At 40.9% G+C, this 19,337-nt stretch overlaps 1 protein-coding gene across 8 annotated transcripts in view; it reads left to right on the forward strand.

Annotated features, from left to right (window-relative positions):
- RBFOX2 (RNA binding fox-1 homolog 2) overlaps positions 1-19,337 on the forward strand; it is a 208,639-nt gene that overhangs the window by 72,857 nt on the left and 116,445 nt on the right. Inside the window, exon 1 of one of the 8 annotated variants that reach the window (XM_073000056.2) lies at positions 14,469-15,173. The exons of the other annotated variants lie outside the window; for them this stretch is intronic. Coding sequence (XP_072856157.1) covers positions 15,129-15,173 — 45 coding nt within the window. The 5' untranslated portion in view covers positions 14,469-15,128. Of the gene's footprint in view, positions 1-14,468; positions 15,174-19,337 lie in introns of those variants that run through there. 8 annotated transcript variants of the gene reach the window in all.

The raw sequence follows: 19,337 nt of genomic DNA on the forward strand, positions 1-19,337 counted from the left end.
ATGCTCTGATTCTTCTTGTCACCAAATCTACTGGGACAAAGTTTTCTCTGTCTGCATGTATCATTTGCTCCTAAGGTTGTTTCTCATTTTCACTTAAACTAGGCTTCCCACCATACCAATAGATGTTTACTGAATTAGCCCTTCCTGTATGTCCTTGACTTTTGACTAGGACAGAAACAATTGCTATCTATGTATATTCCAGTCTCTTTGTTACAGATGTCTCCTCCCTAACCATAATTGTTGTGTTTCTTGCTGGAAGGACTTCTGCATTCTATTATAATGTGGCAGGGCAGTGTCTTCTATAGGTTGGTAGAGGACCTTCCAACAGAATCATCACTACATCTTTGGCTTTTTCAAGAGCATCACAGTCCCTGAAGTCTTCAGATATCACTGTCAGGGCCAATTTGTCCATATATCCCAGCTATTATACCTTAGAATTTGATGTTTTTATTTATTCGTTTCTAATATTTTTTTTTAAAAAACCCTTTATTTTGAGTTCACATTCACTGGTAGTTCTCTTCACCATCAACCCTTTAGTATTATTGGTCCTTTTGCACTTTTCCTTAGTGCAAGGGACCCTCTCTAATTGCCACAATCTCCTAAAATGGTGTTTCCTTTATCAGTAATGGAGTTGGATTGGAATTGGTGTGGAAGCAGTTGGGGCAGGGATAGGAACATTTGGTGAGGGCCAAATCCTCCCACAGGAGGCTTGATGTTGGATTGGTTGAAGAGCCCTCTGGCTCAGCCTTGGTGGGTTTGCTTGCTGCAGTTCTGATAATAGTCTGGTAGAACTATAATAAGAAAGGGCATCTTCCTAAACCAGCCACTCTCGATTGTCAGCCAACATCTCTTTCCCTTCTTCTCCACTTTACTCTTCTTCCCATTGCTGGCCATGTATTCCCCCTTTATATGGTCCCCTCCTTCCCTTCCTGAAGGTTCTCTCTTTTTTCTCACCTTTAGAGACTCCTGGGATCTGTGCAGCCTCTGTAGCAGTCCTTGCTGAGGACCCATCCAGCCTTGGTTAGTTAGAAGTTACTGAAAAGCCAGAAATATCCATCTGGTTGGACGATGTTTAAAGGAGCTGTTAGAAGGCATCAACGTCAACCCTTTCAATGAGCCAACTGCCTTCCACTCCCAGATGCAAATAAACTTTCCCACTAAATGCAGTAGATTCTTCCATACCTGTTTTTATAAGATAAAGCTTTAAATAAATAATCAAAACCAGAACTTGAAATTCTTACCAGGTTACCAGTTATTAGCCAAATGTGATGGTCCAGTCTACCATGGGATCTTGCTGATTGCTTGTTGTGTAATGAGAGGGAAAATGTGCAATATTCACCCATTCCCAGATGATATCTCAGTCCTGTACCTTGTTAATAATGGGATAAAGGAGTTGGAAGGGGCCTCTTAAGGCCATTGAGTTCAGTTCACTCAGTGTTAAACGGGACTCTCTCTCTCTTTTTTAATACTGTTTGTGCATTTTTCCTGTTTTTGTTTTGTATGCATATACTGTATTGTGTGTTGAGTGTTTCTAAAAAGGACTTGCAACATGTCCATTGAAACAGTGTCCTTTCTCAGAGTGTTCTGTGAAAATGCAACCTCACTACTGAGCTGATTGAGCTGGTCTTTAAACAACAAGGATGTCAAATGTGTCCAACATGTCTACTTTGCTGCACTGTGACCTTTTTATTTGCAGTATTCTTTATGCTGAGCTTCTTCAGATTGACTAGAGGATTTTCTGTCTCACTCCCCTTAATTTCTGAGCTCATCAGCGTTGTCACTCTGGGGACTGATAAGCTGAATCTGGTGCCAAATGTAGGTCTTAGCAGTGTACTTCTATTCATGGTAGTGTTTTCTTCTGCAGAAATTGCTATGAATCTAATTTAATAATTATTACAAAGGGAGTCTTGCAGACCACAGTTTAAAGCCATTTATGTCTTTAAACTCCACACATTCTGCTTAGGGAACTCCAGCTCTGAAAATACAAGATAGACATTTGAAGTATAGTAAGCTAGTTGACTAAGTAAGAATACATATAATTCTATATTTCTTATTTGAAAAATACTTGTTTCCTGCTAAGGATGGGCAATTGTATGTAATGGCACAAATGTAAAATCATGTCTTTAATACTTAGTTCACGGGCAGTGTATGTTCCTTTAGATTGAAGTGGGTACTTTCCTTTTTTCTCCTTTTCAATTTCAAGAGACCCCTCATATTTTGGGGACCTTCTTGTAGACTGTGGGGGATTTCTTCATTTCCAGATTTGAGAAAAGTAATATATAAATGCCCAAAGCAGCCATGAATTGAGAAGTTTAAGCATGTGGAGTTTAAGCCTACCACATTCAGCAGAGATTTTCTTTTCACTACTGTGAATACAGTAACAACAGCATTAGTAGTAACTTTATTTTCATATAACATTTTTAAGGGAACATATTTGTGAGTTGATAATGTGAAACTCATACAGTGACTTTGAGCTATTTGGTCTTGCTCTCAGAAAAACCTGTGTTGCAGATTAGTTCTGAGAAAAAAATCAGGAGGAGGAGAGCCATATAAGCTGCCTTGAACTCATTGGAAGGAAGAAAAGACAAAACAGTACAAGACGATGTTAATTCATTCTGCGAAAATTGCTGTCTTATGAAAACATCGTCTTGCAAAACGAAAAAGCCCATTGAAATGCATTGAAAACGGTTCAGTGTATTCCAATGGGCTGAAAACTCACTGTCCAGCAAAGATCCTCCATAGGGGTGGCCATTTTCATTGCCTGTAAAGCGGGGAATCCGTCCCTAAACACAGCGGGGAACCATTTTTAATTACTTGGTGGCCATTTTGAAATCGCCGATCAGCTGTTAGAAAAACATTGTTTTGCGAAGAATCTGTTCCCGAAGCAGGGAACCAATTATTGCAAAGCGAAAAAACCCTATTTAGACCATCGTTTTGCGATTGCAAAAGCCATCGCAAAAACATCATCGTGAAGTGGTTTCATTGTTTAACAAGGCAATCGTTAAGCGAGGCACCACTGTACTAGTAAATAATACCCTATTTCCTTCTGTTCGTTTGTCTCAACAAAACTCCCATTCAGATTGCTGACACTCTTGGAAAGTAAGAGTAAAATAAAAAAAGTTGAGCAGATTATTATTATTTTTTTTGCTAGAGACACTTGTGCCATTTTCTCTTTTCTCTTCCCTGTATAAGTAGGATCTGTGAGAATATGTTGAAATACTCTTATGAAATCCAGAACTTCCCACATACAGTGTGGTCTTGACTTGAGAACTTAATCCGTATTGGAAGGCGGTTCTCAAGTCAAAAAGTTCTCAGGTCAAATCTGCATTTCCCATAGGAATGCATTGAAAACCATTTGATCCGTATCTGCTCTTTTCCATCCATAGAAACTAATGGGAAGCTGCTATTCTGCCTTCGACCACTAGAGGGAGATATTTTGTTTCTTTTTTTTCTTAGGTCAAGAAAGGTTCAGGGAAGGCAGGGAAAATACAGTCCAGGCAGTACAGTACCAGGCAGTCTGAAGACTGTCTCCCAATCCACTCTCTAAATGCTGGGAGGAGTGAGGAAGCAGACAGGCACCCTTTTCACTGGCCAACAGTTAACTGAAAGTTCAAATTTTGCACTTTCCCTGCCTCCCACGTGTTTTTTTTCAGTTCTTAACTCAAATCTACGTATGTAAGTCAAGTCAATATTTTCCTATGAGAGTGGTTCTTAAGTCAAAATGTTCTTAACTCAAGCCATTCTTAAGTCAAGACCCCACTGTACTGTTTCTTTGATTTTTGATAAACAATGGATGCTATCAGTATCTAATATTCAGCAAACCTAGTTACAGCTATGGATTGGTCCCTCTCATCTATTATGAGGAATTCCTATCAATGGTTGTTGTGGGTTTTTCGGGCTCTGAACATGCCTTAAAACAAACTGGACATGAAATTCTATTTCAAAATACTGAAATACTGGACAACACCAGCAATCATTACATCAGACTGCACAGGGAAGCCATTGAAATCCACAAGCACCAGCAGAATTTCAACAAAAAAGAGGAAAGTGTGAAGCTCAACAAAACTTGGCTCCCAGCTCTCAAAAATACAGCGTGCAAAAGGTCAACAAACTCTACTCAGCCACAAGGACAGGGGTTCACTACACACAAAAGACCCATCAATCACAGTGACAGATAATCTCTTTTCCTTAGCACAACAATACACCCACAACAAGACACACTAATCACCCATCTACAGAAAAAGACAAAAGCCTATCCTACAGCCATAAATACTGCACTCCCAAGCCAACTACACCAGAGCACAGAGTGCTGTCCTTTGAAGATGCCGGGCACAGAGACTTGTGAACCGTTAGGAAGAACAACCTTCAGAACACAGCCAAAGAGCCCAAAAAACCCACAACAACCATTAGATCGCAGCTATGAAAGCCTTCGCGAATACAATTCCTATCAAATTTGCCATAACAAAATTTGTGGTGTTTATTGGTAAACATGCTATGTTTCTTAATGTTTAGCTAGTAGATTTTGTGCCAAGTCACTTCATCTGTTCTCCATAAATTTGTTTTGTAGTCTTTTCTGCAGGAGCATTTATGTAGTTGGCCATCTTACGTTTCAAATCCCATTGAATCATTGTCAACCCCTTTACTGTTTAACTACAGTGGTGGTAGCACAGATGCCATAGATTCAAATAGAAAAACAAAGCTTCTCTTGATTTAATCCCATTATGTGATGCTGATCTCAGGACCACTGGACTCTTAGTAGGATTCTAGCTTTAATCCTGTAAAGATCAATCTTGCCCATTGCTCTTTCTACCCTGATTTTAAATCCCTCTTTAATCTTGTTAATTGCGCCAAGCTGTTTTCCTGTTCAGCAACCTAACTGTGTGCCTTCATGCTGTTGTCTGTGACCTGCTTTTTCCTTTGTTCTCATATGAATAGGGAATTTGGGTTTTATGAAGGCTGACTTTGTTAGTACACAGTCATCAATTTGAGCTACCCTGTTTTTATCACTGTGAGCTTCATCTCTGTCATCTTCTTGGAAAGGAGAGTGGATCTTTCACTTGATTTGTTCACTTGGTTTGTTCTTTCATCTAGAGAAGGAAAAGACTCTGGAATATTCATCTTCCTCATCTTAGAATTTCAGAGCTGGAGGGGACCTATGGATCGAGTTCAGCCCCTGTCAAGGAGGCTGAACTTCCAACCTCTGGTTCCACAGCCAGTTGAGCTATCCAGCAGTTTATATTAGAGTACAGTATCCAGAAGGCTATGTTTTGAAAGAAGTACTTCTGGTGTAAAATAAGCTTAAGAGGAGATCATCCTTCATTGTCTTGTAGTAGTGAGTTTCCTACAAAGGTGTTGCCAAACACAAATATGATTATTTATGCTTGGCAACCAGGCTGACATAGCTCAAAAAGTCAGTCAGGATTTCAGTATCTTTAATCAGCATTTTTATCCTGACCTGTGTTTATCAACTAGGATAACTTTGAGAATAATAGCAGATGTGCACTGAAATTTGGGGTTCTTCATTTTCCATTTTGTGCTGTCTATTAACCATAAAAGTGTTGTGCTGTTCTTTATGTATTAATACACGAGGTTAATTTTTCACTGTAACAGATGGCTCTTGGCACGAGAAATAGAAGGAACCAGACAAGACTTAACACAGCCATTTTAGTATATACTATTAAAATGATGATGGTAGAAGTTATAAGTAACTAAAATGTGTTTTGAGTAAAGGGGGGAAATCAAAAAGAACATCTTTGGTGTTTTTGTAATTAGATTTTTTTTAAAAGAGAGAACTGGATCAGTTCTAAAACCAATCTGTACTGGGTGGATCTCATATACTTGTCCCAGATTAAATTCCTTCCATCTAAGGGTCCAATTTATTTGGTTTAAAATAGAAGACTGTCCTTCTGTGTTTCTCTCCATGCAGTATCGGTGAGTTGTAATCCTCTGCTAAGCAGTATTGGCTGCAGTGTTAGTGAACAGAGCAATATTGTGTGTGTTTGATTTAAAGGGGAAAACCTTTGGGGAAGCAGCAGTTTCTTTTTTCTTGTTCTATCAGTATTTCCTTTGTGCCTGACCTTTAGGAATCAGGGTTTATTTCTTAGCTGGAAAAGATGTTAGCCTTATGTGATCCCAGACATTCTTGGCTTCGGGGTGTTGCATTTGGGGTAACATGGTAACTGTGCTCCAGTTTTTTTTATGTTGCCAGTAGTGGGATGGGGTAGGGTGGGGCTTTGATTTCTAATCCACTTTAGAGGAAGCTCCATATCTGGGCTGTACAGAAACATGCAGTCAAGCAGCTCCCTTATCATAAAGGGGATTTTAATTAAAACTGTTCTTGCATCATGAGTGGAATGAACATCAGTGCCAGCTAGCCCTGTATTGGGCATTTATCTCCTTCAAACCACATTACCAATAATTGCTACATTAAATCAAAGCATAAGAGATTAGAGGCTCAAATTGGGCAAGCCACTGGTACTAGACTAAGGAGCTCCATACTGTTGAGTTGCTGATACAGGGTCTCCTCCTCCAGACTAAAGATGAAGAAACAGCTGCTGGAGACATCTGGTGAATCTAACTTTCATTTGTAGATCGGAAGGTTGTGTTATAATCCAGAAACTTAAAACAGGCTGTAGTTATCTATCTCAAATACAGTACTCCAAATTCTGGTCTGTTTTCTTGTTATTCCCATCTTTACTTCTTGGTTTGCTTTTTTAGATACAACAAATGAAAGTTCGGAGCCTGTGAGGAATTTACACAGAAGAGAGGCAGTGTCATAAAAAGTTTTTTTTCCAGATATTTAGTGCAATAGTTTTCAGTTTCATGAATGGAAAAGCTGTCCCCAAACTCAAAGTTTCTGGATTAGCGGAGGAGCATTTAAACTCCTTTCTGCAATATATGAGTGACAATATTGTACTAGATAAATTCAATTTGAGAGATGTGCACCTTATTATTCTCATTTTCAAGACCATTTCCTACTTTTCTGAGTGCTTGAAATTACTGCAGTTTAAATATTTCTTAGGGAAAGGAGTTGATTTGAACTAAAGTGCTTTTTTCTTTGTTCCTAATTAATCACTTCTAAATGACCATCTGTATTGTGAAAAGAACAGATGCAAGCCAACTCCTAAGTAAGGTGCCTCGAGGAAAGGAAAGCCAATTGCAGGTTTTCATGGGAAGATCAAGGGTTATCTCTGTGTCCCACTTGTGTCACCATGAAACTCTAGCAGCATGAGTGTAGCACACAGAGGTAACCTTTGGTTTTTCTGTTTTGACTGGTGTCTTCTTTCCTGTACACTACTCCCTCCAACAAATATCACCCTACAATCTGAGGGGCTCCATTTTACTGCTTTACAAGTTAGACATGAGTCATACACATCATTATTGGAGGGAATAGATGGGAACCATTCAGTGAAATGTTACTATGCATCTGTCAGTGCAGCCCAAATGCCTCTTTATTACTCATAATCATTCATCCTTCATTTTCGAAGCTGACAAGCTCCATCATTTAAGGCAGCCGTCTCAAACTCATTTTACCCAGGGGCTGCTGGAGGCAGAGTCTGGGTGAGGCTGGGCCGCATCAGATTTTCCGCCAAGGAGTCCGAGGAAGCCGCCCAGGAATTTCCTTAGCCTGGCTGGGGCTCCAAGGAGGAGGAGGAGGAGGAGGAGGAGGAGGAGGAGGAGGAGGGGTGCTGGCCATGACCCCCTCCGGCTCCTTCTTCACTATCACCACCAGCACCAGCAGCAGGACAAAGAAGAGAAGGGAGGGAGTGCCGGCGACTGTCTAGCCACGGGGAGGGGGAGGAGGGCACGAAATAAAATAAAATAAAAACTCACAGAATTGGCCTTGCCAAAGGAGAAAAGCCTCCACCAGTACCTGCGAAATTAAACAGAATGGGGCGGGCCCCCCACAGGTGCACACACGCACATGCACACAAACACACACAAACACACGGAAGTCCGGCAACCTTCCTCTGAGGGTCCCCCTCAAAAAAACCACACTCAGCAGCAGCTACCCCCACCACGACAGAGGAGCAAACTTTGCGAGGCGAGCAGCACTGAGGTGGCCACTGGCCGGGCTGGTGCTGGGGGTGCTGAGAGAGAAAGAGAGCCAGAGAGCCGCTTCCCTGGAAGAGGCGGCGGCGGCAGCTGCTGTTGGAGGCTCTCTTCGAGGATGAGCCAGGAGCAAGCTCTGCTTGGCGGTGGCTCGGGTGCTCAGGGAAAAGGGCTGGCAGCGCACCTCGCTCGCCGGCTCTCCTCCAAGACAGCGCCTCTTGCACCCTCCATCCGGAACTGCAGCCAGCAGACGGGAGGCTGGCTGGCAGGTTGCAGTTTCAGATGGAGGGTGCAAGAGGTGCTGTCTTGGGAGAGAGCCAGCGAGCGACGCGAGGCTTTTTTTGACTCTTGACAGCAATGGACACATGGGCGCTTCAGGGGGGCAGGCAAGGCGGGGGCCACAAACTATCATCCGGCGGGCTGCAAATGGCCCCGGGCCGCATGTTTGAGACCCCTGATTTAAGGAAAAGAAGGGAAGTGAGTAGTTCAGGTTTATCAGTAGCACATTCAAGGACATGCAGGTGACTAACTAGCCCAGTATGAGCCCAGAAGATACTGAGATGGCAGGGGCAGGTTAATAAAACTAACAACAACAACAACAGATTCTGTGCTTGTTGGGTTTTTGAGAAGTTACATCTGTGCTTTCTCACTTCTCTTGTCCTTTGCGTATGCTTGATTCTTTTTATTTCAAGTTCTTTACCCGCCTTTTTAACACCATTTCACCAGGAACTTTGGTTTTGAGTTAGGGCTTCTCAGTTGACATGACCACACACGTGCACGTACATGCACATACACTTATGTATAAAAGGTCTGCTTTAAAATCTCCATACATTTTAAGTGCCTGAAATAATAAATGTGACATACTGTATTTTCTTCACTTGAAAACATAGTGCTAAAGCTGTGTCCACAATAAAGTTCTTCTAATATTTTCATGAGAGGAAGGATTAATGCTGTGATTGCTGTCTTCCCCTGTTGTTTCTCCTCGGCAACTGCTATTTAGAGGTAATAGCCTCTATAAATGTAGGCTGATGTTGGATCACAGCAGAAATGTCCATCTGGTACCTAGTCCTGTTCCTAAAGTAGCCAGATAAATATGTGAAGTTCTTTATATTTTCATCTGCCTTTTTAAAAACAATGTCAAAGTTGTGGCAACTTAGCCTGAAAAAATGGGTAATATCTTACTGCCACTGTGTTGGGGGAGACCTCTTTCCTACTGTCCTGTTTCAGTGAACTCTGGCATAGGAAGAACCCTGCTGGATCAGGTAGATCATCCATCTACTTTTGTATCCAGCCTCTAGAAGCTCATAAGCAGGTCATGAAGGTTTGTTTCTTCTAGAGCCTGGAACAGTTTCTTTTTGGGGACTATGACTTTCTTCATGCTTAAGCAAGCATGAACAGTCACTATGCTAACCTTTGAATTCTGTGAGTTGAAACTTTTCCAAGCTCTGATTACTCCTGCCTGTGATATCCTGCTGTTTTCTTCATCTAGTTTGTTAGCTTAAAATCCATTTGAAGATGATTTGACCAGAACTGTGCAAAGTATTCCACATGTGGCTACATCATAAAAATAGAAGGCATAATACTGGCATTCTGTTTTGCAATACCCTTTAAATAGTACTTTGTGTAAAAATCACCCTTTTCACAGCTGTCATGTACTGAGTTAACATTATCACCAGGCTGTTAACAATCCCCAAGATCTCATTCCTGATTAGTCAGTGTCAAGTCAGACCTTATTGTAACATACAGCCCTGCTCTCACCTGTCCGTCACAGCTGGGCAGTGGAACATCAGCCAATGAGGGGACGGAGGGTGGTGCAGAAGGGGGAGGAGCTGAAATATAAAAGGGTGTGTGTGAGGTGTGAGAGAGAAGATGAAGAGATTGATAGATTGAGAGATAGTGATTAGCATGTTAGTAGGCCTGTGAGCCAAAATAGTCAGTGAGGAAAAGTCTGTGTAATTTAATGAATGAGAAACAGTGATTTACAACTTGATTTACTACCTGTGATTTACTTATTTAATTTTGTTATTCCAATAAACAAGTTTTGTTTTGGAAGAAACACTTGTCCTTTTTGAATATTAAATATAAGTGGTGGCAGCAGTTGAAGAAGAGTAGTGAGCACTCCTGGAGGCCTTAGTTGGCAGAGGCTTCAGAGTGGCCCGCTACACTCATAAATAAGTGAAATCAGGACAGTTCACCTCAACTGTACATTCTTCTGTGCCAGGGGTGGGCAATTAATTTCTATAGGGGGCCACATGAAAAATCTGAACTGTGTTCGGGAGTGGGTAGTAATAGGCCCCTATTGGGTGAGGCCCTGTGGTGAATGAACTACAAGGCTGACATAGTTAACTCCCTAAACTTTTTACGGAGTTAACTATGCTAGTGTTGTAATTCGTTCACCGTGGGGGGGGGGGGAGAGGAAAAAACCCCGCCACTGAGCTAACTCATCTGTCCTCCATTCCCCCGCCACCTTCCTCTCCAACTGTCTTCTATCCCACACAGGCAACATGATGTGTCATCATGTCACATGTTGAGCTGCAGGCTCCGCAGCCTGCGGCTCAAGAATAACAGTCGAAACTCGCGAGATCCCAGCGTTGGATCTCACGAGTTTTGCTTACTGCCGTGCTGGGTGACCGGAGCCGGAGCTCCGGCTCACTCAGCGGCGACTGACAGGAGTAGTTCTCAGGCCGTATGTGGCCTGCAGGCCGCACTTTGCCCAGGTCTTTTCTATGCTTACTTACCTTGGTATATACTTACTCTGGTTCAAGAGATGATGGTGTATTGTCCTACCCCCTTTAGCAGTGTGTTTGAACTTTCATCATCCCAAAAATATCAGAGTGTGTATTTCCTTCAGCAAAAATGACAGAGATGTGTGGGATTTCATTTGTAATATATTTATTTACTTGATTCTTTGTACACTGCCTTTTTTCAACTGGCATTAATATAGTTTATAAAATGTTACAAAATAAACAAAATAAAATTGTAATTTAAAAACAGCAACAAAAACAAAGCAGGAGGTAAATATAAAGCAGCTTTGTAAACCCTAGGCAAAAAAGAACATTTTGATCTGGTGTGATCTTGCCACCTGTCATCTACCTCCTTTTTCTTAACTTTGTCCAAAGAAGCAGTCGTCACACTCAATTCTTCCAATAAAACTTATTATTTAACATATTTTCCATCAGTTTTTGAGTCTTGTTTCTCATCCTCCAAATTTAACAATAAATCATAAGTCTTAACGTTATTTAAACTGGGTATCTCTTCATGGTATGACAACGGGGAATAACTAGTGGCACCATGAGACCACTTAGTTTTGGCACTCATCAATTCTGACGTGTTCTCTGCCCACTTCAGTTTTGTAGATTGAATGTCGAACCTTCTTGGCGTTCCCTCTTTATGAAGCCATGGACTATTCTCCGTCAGGGTCTGAAGGGGCTGGGCCCACGGGATGTCTCCAGACTCACTATACATTTCTGTCTTTCTCTTCTCTGTTCTTCCCTTTTTACCCACGGGTTGTACTCTTTCTTTTGCTTTCTCTCCTCCGAGTAAGGTAGCTTTCTGTACATCTGCCGCCTCAATTCCCTTTCAGCGTACTCATAGGGCACTTTGAATTCCACCCACTCTCCTGTCCAGGGGTCTTCTTGGATCAACTCTACAAGCTCTTCTTTTTCCTCTACTTTCTGCTCTCTTCCCCAACATGCTTCTCCCTTTCCCTCTCCTTCTTCCCCCTTTTTATCTTCCTCTCCCCCCCCCCGATTTGCGCCCCTTTCAGTCTCTTCCTTTATTTCTAATTTACTTAATTCCCTTTCTATAACTCCCGTCTCTTGCTCTTCTGTCCTTGTTTGAGAGTCTGACGTTACACTCTCCTGATCCTGATTGAGATGACTCTTCACACTGTGTTAGGTACACCTTCCTGAGGAGAGTGTTCCAGAACTTGAGTGTTACAGGAGAGAAGGCTGTGTTCTTTGTTTTCATATAAAATCACATAAGACAGTGGGTAAACAGATATTGAGAGAAAGTGCCATCACATGATATTTGGGTCTAATGACATGTACAAATTTAAGCCTCATATGCTCCTTAGTGATGCATCAGAAGCTTGAGTTGGGCTCAGACATGAATGGGTGATTAGTGCAGGTCTTTTAGAGTGTTTTAGAAATTTGTGAGGCTGAGCTTCCAATGACAAGAGTGAGACAGGGAATATTCCCAAGGTATGGACCAAGAATGTTACACTTAATTTTCATTCACAAGAAGCACCGGCCCATCAGGCTTTCATTTTATCAGGAATTGACCTCAGTTTTTAAACTTGCACTCCAGTGCCAAAACAAGACACTGGTTCATGATCTGGATACCCTGATCTGACCAGGATGATATGGAGGTATAGAACTAAGTATCATTAGCATATTGCTGATATTGCACTCCAAAGACTGTATTGACTTCACCTAGTGGCTTCACATGAATGCAGGAAGGTTTAAGGGATCTTGCAGGGTTACATAACACAGTTGCCATTCAGTACAGCAGAAACCCCTCCATGCTATTTTGTAATACTAGCTTGGCAAATATGAATGGAACTACCACACATCTCGCAGAACCAATTCACCGTAACTGATGGCAGCAAAAGTCACTGAGATATAAAGCAAAATTAACATTGTTGCAGTATCTGTATCTTCTTCCAGTTAGAGGTCATCCTTCATGTCAAACCCAAGCCTGAAGCCACATTGAAATGAGTCTAGATACAGTAATCCATTTCATTCAAAGTTACCTGGAGTTGAGCTTTTACTACTCCTCCAAGAACTTGTCCAATCAAGGGCTATTAGTGGCTGGAATATAGTTATTAAAATCACCTGGGTATCAGTAGCCAAAAGAGGCAAGAACATAAGAAGAGCCCTGCTGGATCAGGGCAAGGGGCCATCTAGTCCAGCTTCTTGTATCTCACAGTGGCTGCGCCAAATGTCTCTGGGAGCACACGAGATAACTAGATACCTGTCTCCTGATACCCCTCCCCTGCATCTGGCATTTTGAAAAACCTTCCTTTTAAGCCTGGAGATTATACATCACCATTATGGCTTGTAACCTGCAATGGACTTTTCCTCCAGAAATCTGTCCAAATCTAGGCCAGATCCCATCACCACATCCTGTGGCAAGGAGTTCCACAGACTAATAACATACTGGGTAAAGAAATATTTTCTTTTGTCTGTTCTCACTCTCCCAACACTCAATTGGAGTGGATATCCCCTGGTTCTAGTAGTGCATGAGAGGGAAAAGAGCTTCCCGCTATCCACTTTATCCATCCCCTGCATAATTTTATATGTCTCAATCAAGTCCCCCCTTAGGCGCCTTTTCTCTAGACTAGGGATCAAGGGATCAAAATACATTGTTGGTGATACCCCTCCAGGTACCTCAGATAAGATCAACTGAAATTAGGCTAGCACAGCTGAAATGGATTGTAGAGTGCAATTGTTCTCAACCTTGGAGTAACCCAAGTGTTCTTGGACTGCAGTTGTCAGAAGCCTTCACCACTAGCTGCGCTGGCCAGGGTTTCTGGGAGTTGCAATCCAAGAAAACTTGGGTTATCCAAGATTGGGAATCACTGGTATAGTGTATGCCCCCACAAGAACTATATTGATAAGACCATTAAGTTCAGAATGAATTTGAGTGACTTTAACAGGCTTACTTAGCAAACTTGTTGCAGTAGGCCTCCCAGTATATAAGCTTCTATGAATTGGTGTATACTTCATTAGATGTCTTAAGTGCTATCCTAAGTTGGTAGATACATGCATTCTTGTCAATTCTACTTTGCTCCTGTGTTTGGCTCCAGAGATAGATTTTGGCAATATGGGCATCTAGACATCCACACTGTACAAAAAACAAACAAACCCCAAATTGAGGAATTTTAGTGTTGCTTAAGATAACATGAAGTTCTTAAAGAGCAAAATACATGTTTATGTATTACGCTGGTGCTGAAAGTATATTATCTATATTTCACTATTCCCTTCAGGCTACTTTGAGCCTTCTAAGAATTACTGGTCAGATCTCAGATTACAAATGACACACATGGCATCCATGACTCCAAAAGCAGCTTCTAAACCTGCTGGTCTTTGTCAGATTAACCTAGCATCTGGCCATGTCTATTAGGGCTCCAGCATCCTCTTGTAGGAATGTGTGCGTTTAGAATGGTACAAGAAAGTTTTCTAAAATGGGAAGAGCAGCTGGCTTTCCCCAACATTAGCCCCCTTCCTCACCCTCTCCCACCCTTTTGCTGACAGTCAGCATTAATCCTCCTAAGTTTGACTGGAACAGCTGAGAGCATGCATCCTGCATAGCTCAAGGCCTCAGTGGATTCATATTGCTTTCTTCCCTTCTCTCTCCCTTTCCCACTTCAGTTCTGATTCAACCAGCTGTCCCTGTCTGGGTTAAATGCAGAGAGAGAGGGGTGTTAAATGATACGATCATATATTTGGTTATGTAAAAAAAAATTCCTTCATTGCAGATATCAATGTAGCTTCTCTCTTTTCCCTCCCTCTGCATAGTCAAAAGGATTTGCTGTGCTAATCCCAGCACCTGTCTCTGCCTGGGACAGTAAAAAAAGGTCTGGGGGTGGAGGGTGAAACAGTCCCATATGCTTTTTTGCTGTCCTAGATTGAGTGTGTTCCCTCTGACGCACCTAGTGCCCAGAACGTATATTTTTTTGGCTCCTATATGCGTGCTTGCTAGCTTGCTTCCTCCCTCTTTGCCCATCACTGCATTCCCTTCTTCCTGGCTGTCATTCTGCTTGCTTCTGGAAATTGCAGGACAGTTATACATCTTCAATTCAGGAATCCTAATTTAGGAGCTTCTATTCCATGAGCATCTTGTTTTAACAGTGCTGGATCTGTGCTTGAAAGAAGAAGGGTTGAAGCTAGTCAGGCAGTTTATGTGTATTTTCAGCTGAGCTAGTAGCAACCTGTGTATAGACCCAGAGGCCTGAGCCAAGTACTGCACAGCACTGCCAGGGACCTGAGGATAAGACTGCAAGAGGGGGAGACGTAGACTCAGAGTTTCCGTTTCTTTGTCTGCCTGGTTTTCCGCTGAAGAACCTTCTGGCTATGTATAGTGTATACTGCATGGATTATCAATACCCAGTTGTTCAGGTAAGTAGAAAACAACACAGCCAATTGCATTTTCAATTTGTTCATGTTTCCCATTGTGCAGTATTAGCTGTCTTTCTTCTTTGAGAGAAGGGTGATATTTTTCTAACCTCAAATGTTTTGGTATGGAACAAACCAAGCTACATGTTCTCAAAAGTACTTTCTCAAAGTTGGGATCTAAGTTGAAAGCTTGTGGTAGTGCGTCTTATGGGAGGAATGTATATTTGAGATCAGTGTTCTCTGTAGATTCCAAGGAATTTTGTGCATTTAAGAAATGAAAAATACCTTGGTTACCATAAAATCTACTATTGGCATTCTGCTCTGAATTTTTCTTATTGGTTGATAGGTACTGCATCACTAAGGAGCATGTGACTTGAACATAGCTCCAGCAACCAGAAGAGTAACATTTCCAGCTACAGTGCATACAGCAAGCTGATGTGTGACAAATACTCTCTTCTAGTTTGTCTTTCTACAATCGTTGCTAGATTTAATGTCCAATAGCAGTATAGTGAAATGAGTGTATTTGTGCCACCAAGTGTTTCATACAAAATTTGAAAAACTAAAAACTAAAGTATTCCAAATGACTTTTTGTAAAGAATAGGCACCATTTTTACAAATGTGTAAAAGGCATATGTTAACCTCTTCCATTATATTTGTATAATTATGGCATATATTGCTTTCGAATATTCAGAGCTGCTGCTTTTGTAGTCAGTATTTAGAGGGTTAGTACCTGAGCAGCCTTGAGTATCCAAATACTTAGTGGTTTTTATTATTGTTTTCTCTCTCCTTTTAGTGTCTTGTTTAAAAAGTCTAATTTTATTACAGTAGTTTTTAAGGTTTCATTGCTTTATATGTTTACCTGGGAGTAGATGCAGATGAGAATAGGTTTGCACTGCAATTATTTTTATGCACCAGAATTATTTGTGGTGCATTGTAATGTGTCATTTCCATAATAATACATTTACAAATGCAGTCATTTTGAAGAATTGAGTCTGGAGGACTATTTGTAGCAACTGAGAGATTCTAAAGCAATCATTTGTTACTTCATACCAAATTGGTAGTGATTTATTTTTGCAGCCTCATCGCTTTGACTTCTTTGCCATTTGCCCATCCTCATGCAACTATGAGTTGGCTGTTCACAGTGAGGATCTGTGCTGGAATAGCAGCAACATTTGCAAAACCAAGAGATCTTATTTTACTAGGCCTGCAGGGTTTTATGCTCCACCAGTACACAAATCCTGTCTTTTGTGTCAGAACAAAGCTCAGCAACTAGCTATTGTATATCTACCTGCTTTAGACTTAGCTGTGTATTTCCTATACCTGTTTTTTTCTAAATCATTTTTGTTAATTGGTAGCAATTACAAGGCATTGAATAACAGTGATAAAATCCTCTGTTTCTGATTTAGGGATTACCTTTGTTTAATTGCTGCACTGTTGAAGTTACCTGGGAGTAAAAGAAAGCTGGGTTTTCCCATGTTTCAGTTCCTTCTTTTATGGCTAATGAGGCTAGGAGAAAATATTTATCATTTAAGTTTGGAGGAATGAAGCTTTAATCAATCTTAAACCTCTGCTGGGAGAACCTGACTGATCAGATATTCTGAAGCACTTTTGGAATGTGGAAACTATTACTCACTTTAAAAAAACCCTGGGAGCTTTGGCATGTTTCCATATCAACTGTTGGATGCTCTTTTCTATTATTCAAAATATACCGTCTACCTAGACTCAGTAGAATGTGTATCCTTGGTTTTTCAGTTATGATTGCACTCTTGGAAAACAGATTTTGTGGGTTTTTTTTTGTTTTTTTGTTTTGTTTTTTTGTAGTGTGCCTCGTCGTAGAACCCGTGGAGTAATATTGTTCGGAACTGAAGGGTGATTGATGAGCTCTAGAGTTAGAGCATGGGATGGAAAGGTTTAGAAAGAAGTTGATGGGGAAGCATTTGGCCTACGTTCCATTTAGTGGCATTGATTAATCCATATATAGTGAGTCACCTGATCATTCAAAAAAGTGACCTAGAATATTCTGCCCTTTGCTCAAAAGACAAAAGAATATGTAGAATGTTGTTCAGACTGTTTTATACTTCAGGTCATTCAACCCTGCATTATATATGTTTCATGGTCAACGTTATTTCTGATGAAAATATTTATTTATACTTGAGTTTTATTTCTGGGCACAGATCCAGGTTGCAGATTCAATTATTTTTCAGTTCTTTCATCAAACCCATTGTGAACAACATGTGAAAATAAAGAATGCTACCCAAGGCAGTCTTAAAAACAGGAATAGCACTCTTGATCAGAGCTCTCTAGGTATAACTCCTAAATACCCCAAATAGCCAATAGAACATGTGCTGTACTGACCTGTATTGGTTCCTCTGCTGAAGACTTTTTCACAGACATTTAGTCTCCCAGATGTTCAAAGAGCCAAACTTTTGTACTACAGTGGTGCCTCGCTTAACAGCATTAATTCGTTCCAGCGAAATTGCTGTAGAGCGAAAACATCGTATAGCGAAAATAAAAAACCCATTGAAACGCATTAAAACCCGGTTAATGCGTTCCAATGGGGTAAAAACTCATCGTCCAGTGAAGATCCTCCATATGGCGGCCATTTTTGGTGCCTATATAGCAAGGAATCCATCCCTAACCACAGTGGGGAGCCATTTTTAGCACCCGGTGGCCATTTTGAAAACCCGATGATCAGCTGTTTTGATTGTTGTAATGCGAAGAATTGGTTCCCGAAGCAGGGGACAGATCTTCGCAAAGTGAAAAAAACCCATTTAGACCATCGTTTTGCGATCACAATTGCGATCGCAAAAACATCGTCGTGAAACAGATTCGTCATAATGCGGGGTAATTGTTAAGTGGGGCACAACTGTACTGAAAAGGAAATGCTGTAAGTAGTATCAGAAAGGCATGCTGGGAAAGCCCTGAACAGATTGTAAATAGTGTAGATATAAATATTTATCTTAGCTTTTGCCCATTTACAAAGTTACAAAAGATCTTGTTGTACATTTGACATAGCAGTCAGATAGGATTCATATATTCAAGGCAGGGAATCGAAAATCAGACAGTATTAGAATACAGGTTTGAGTTAGGTGTGGAGTACCTGTTTTGCTGGTACAGTATTTTGGGTTTCAGATGAAACTGGTGTATATGGCTTAATGGTACTGGGTAATTACCCCTTCTTGTGAGAGTGAAGTTTTACATAAACGTCATTTGAGAGATGAGCTGTATTTGCTGGAGTCCTTCAGAAACAGAACAACGTGAGTCTTCAGGTGTACTAAGAGGGCATGATTACACTCTCTTATTTATTTTTATGAATAAGACCTGTCCAAGGTTCCCTCCAAGGTGCATGAGTGCGAGTCCCTCGACTCCCTACGTGCAGCTTTCCTCCTCCTCCTCCACACACCTATAATGATAGTTTCTGGCCCCATAAGTTCCAGTTGCAGCTGAACCTTGTGGGGGGACAGAAGTGCATGGCATGCACGCGAGGGGCGGACCTCTGTCCAGTGGGGCTGGAGATTAGAGAGAACGTTGGATAGCTGCAAAAGACCTTGCAATAAGAGATAAATTGATTTTAAACAACCACACATTTAAAGGATAACAACTGAAAAGAAATAAAAAGCAGCAGAGAAAATATAAGATCAACTAGCCAAATACAGTATCCAGTTTAAAATCCAAGGAAGCAACAATTGGATACAATGTTATACTTTCAGTAAGGACACAGAAGATAATAAGGATGATTACACATGCATTTGTATTAGAAGGAATTCTCATAGTTTGGTGCTGCCACTGAAAAAGCCTTCTCCCTTCTGTAATCACCCATGTTATCTCAGAAGATCTGTGAGGTTATCTTACTACACTGGCTAATATATTTTCACTGTATTAGGTTGTTACAGGATACTGGTTTAAACACTTTACAATATTTATATTCTAGGATATAAGAGGCTTCTTCCAATAAAATGTGCATATTAGATTAAAATAGTTTAGAAAAAACATATTCAAGTAGAATAGTTAACAGTGTAGTGCTTCATGTAAAATATTAAGATGATTTTTTTCTTTTTCCTTTTCCTTTTGTTTGATGTGGGACACTCCTTTTGCTCTGCTTCTAGTTGGATATACAGCAAAATAGCTGGTGTTCTTTGCCAATAGTCCTATTTTAATGAGATTATG

This window comes from Pogona vitticeps, chromosome 5, assembly GCF_051106095.1.
Source record: "Pogona vitticeps strain Pit_001003342236 chromosome 5, PviZW2.1, whole genome shotgun sequence".
NCBI lineage: Eukaryota > Metazoa > Chordata > Lepidosauria > Squamata > Agamidae > Pogona > Pogona vitticeps.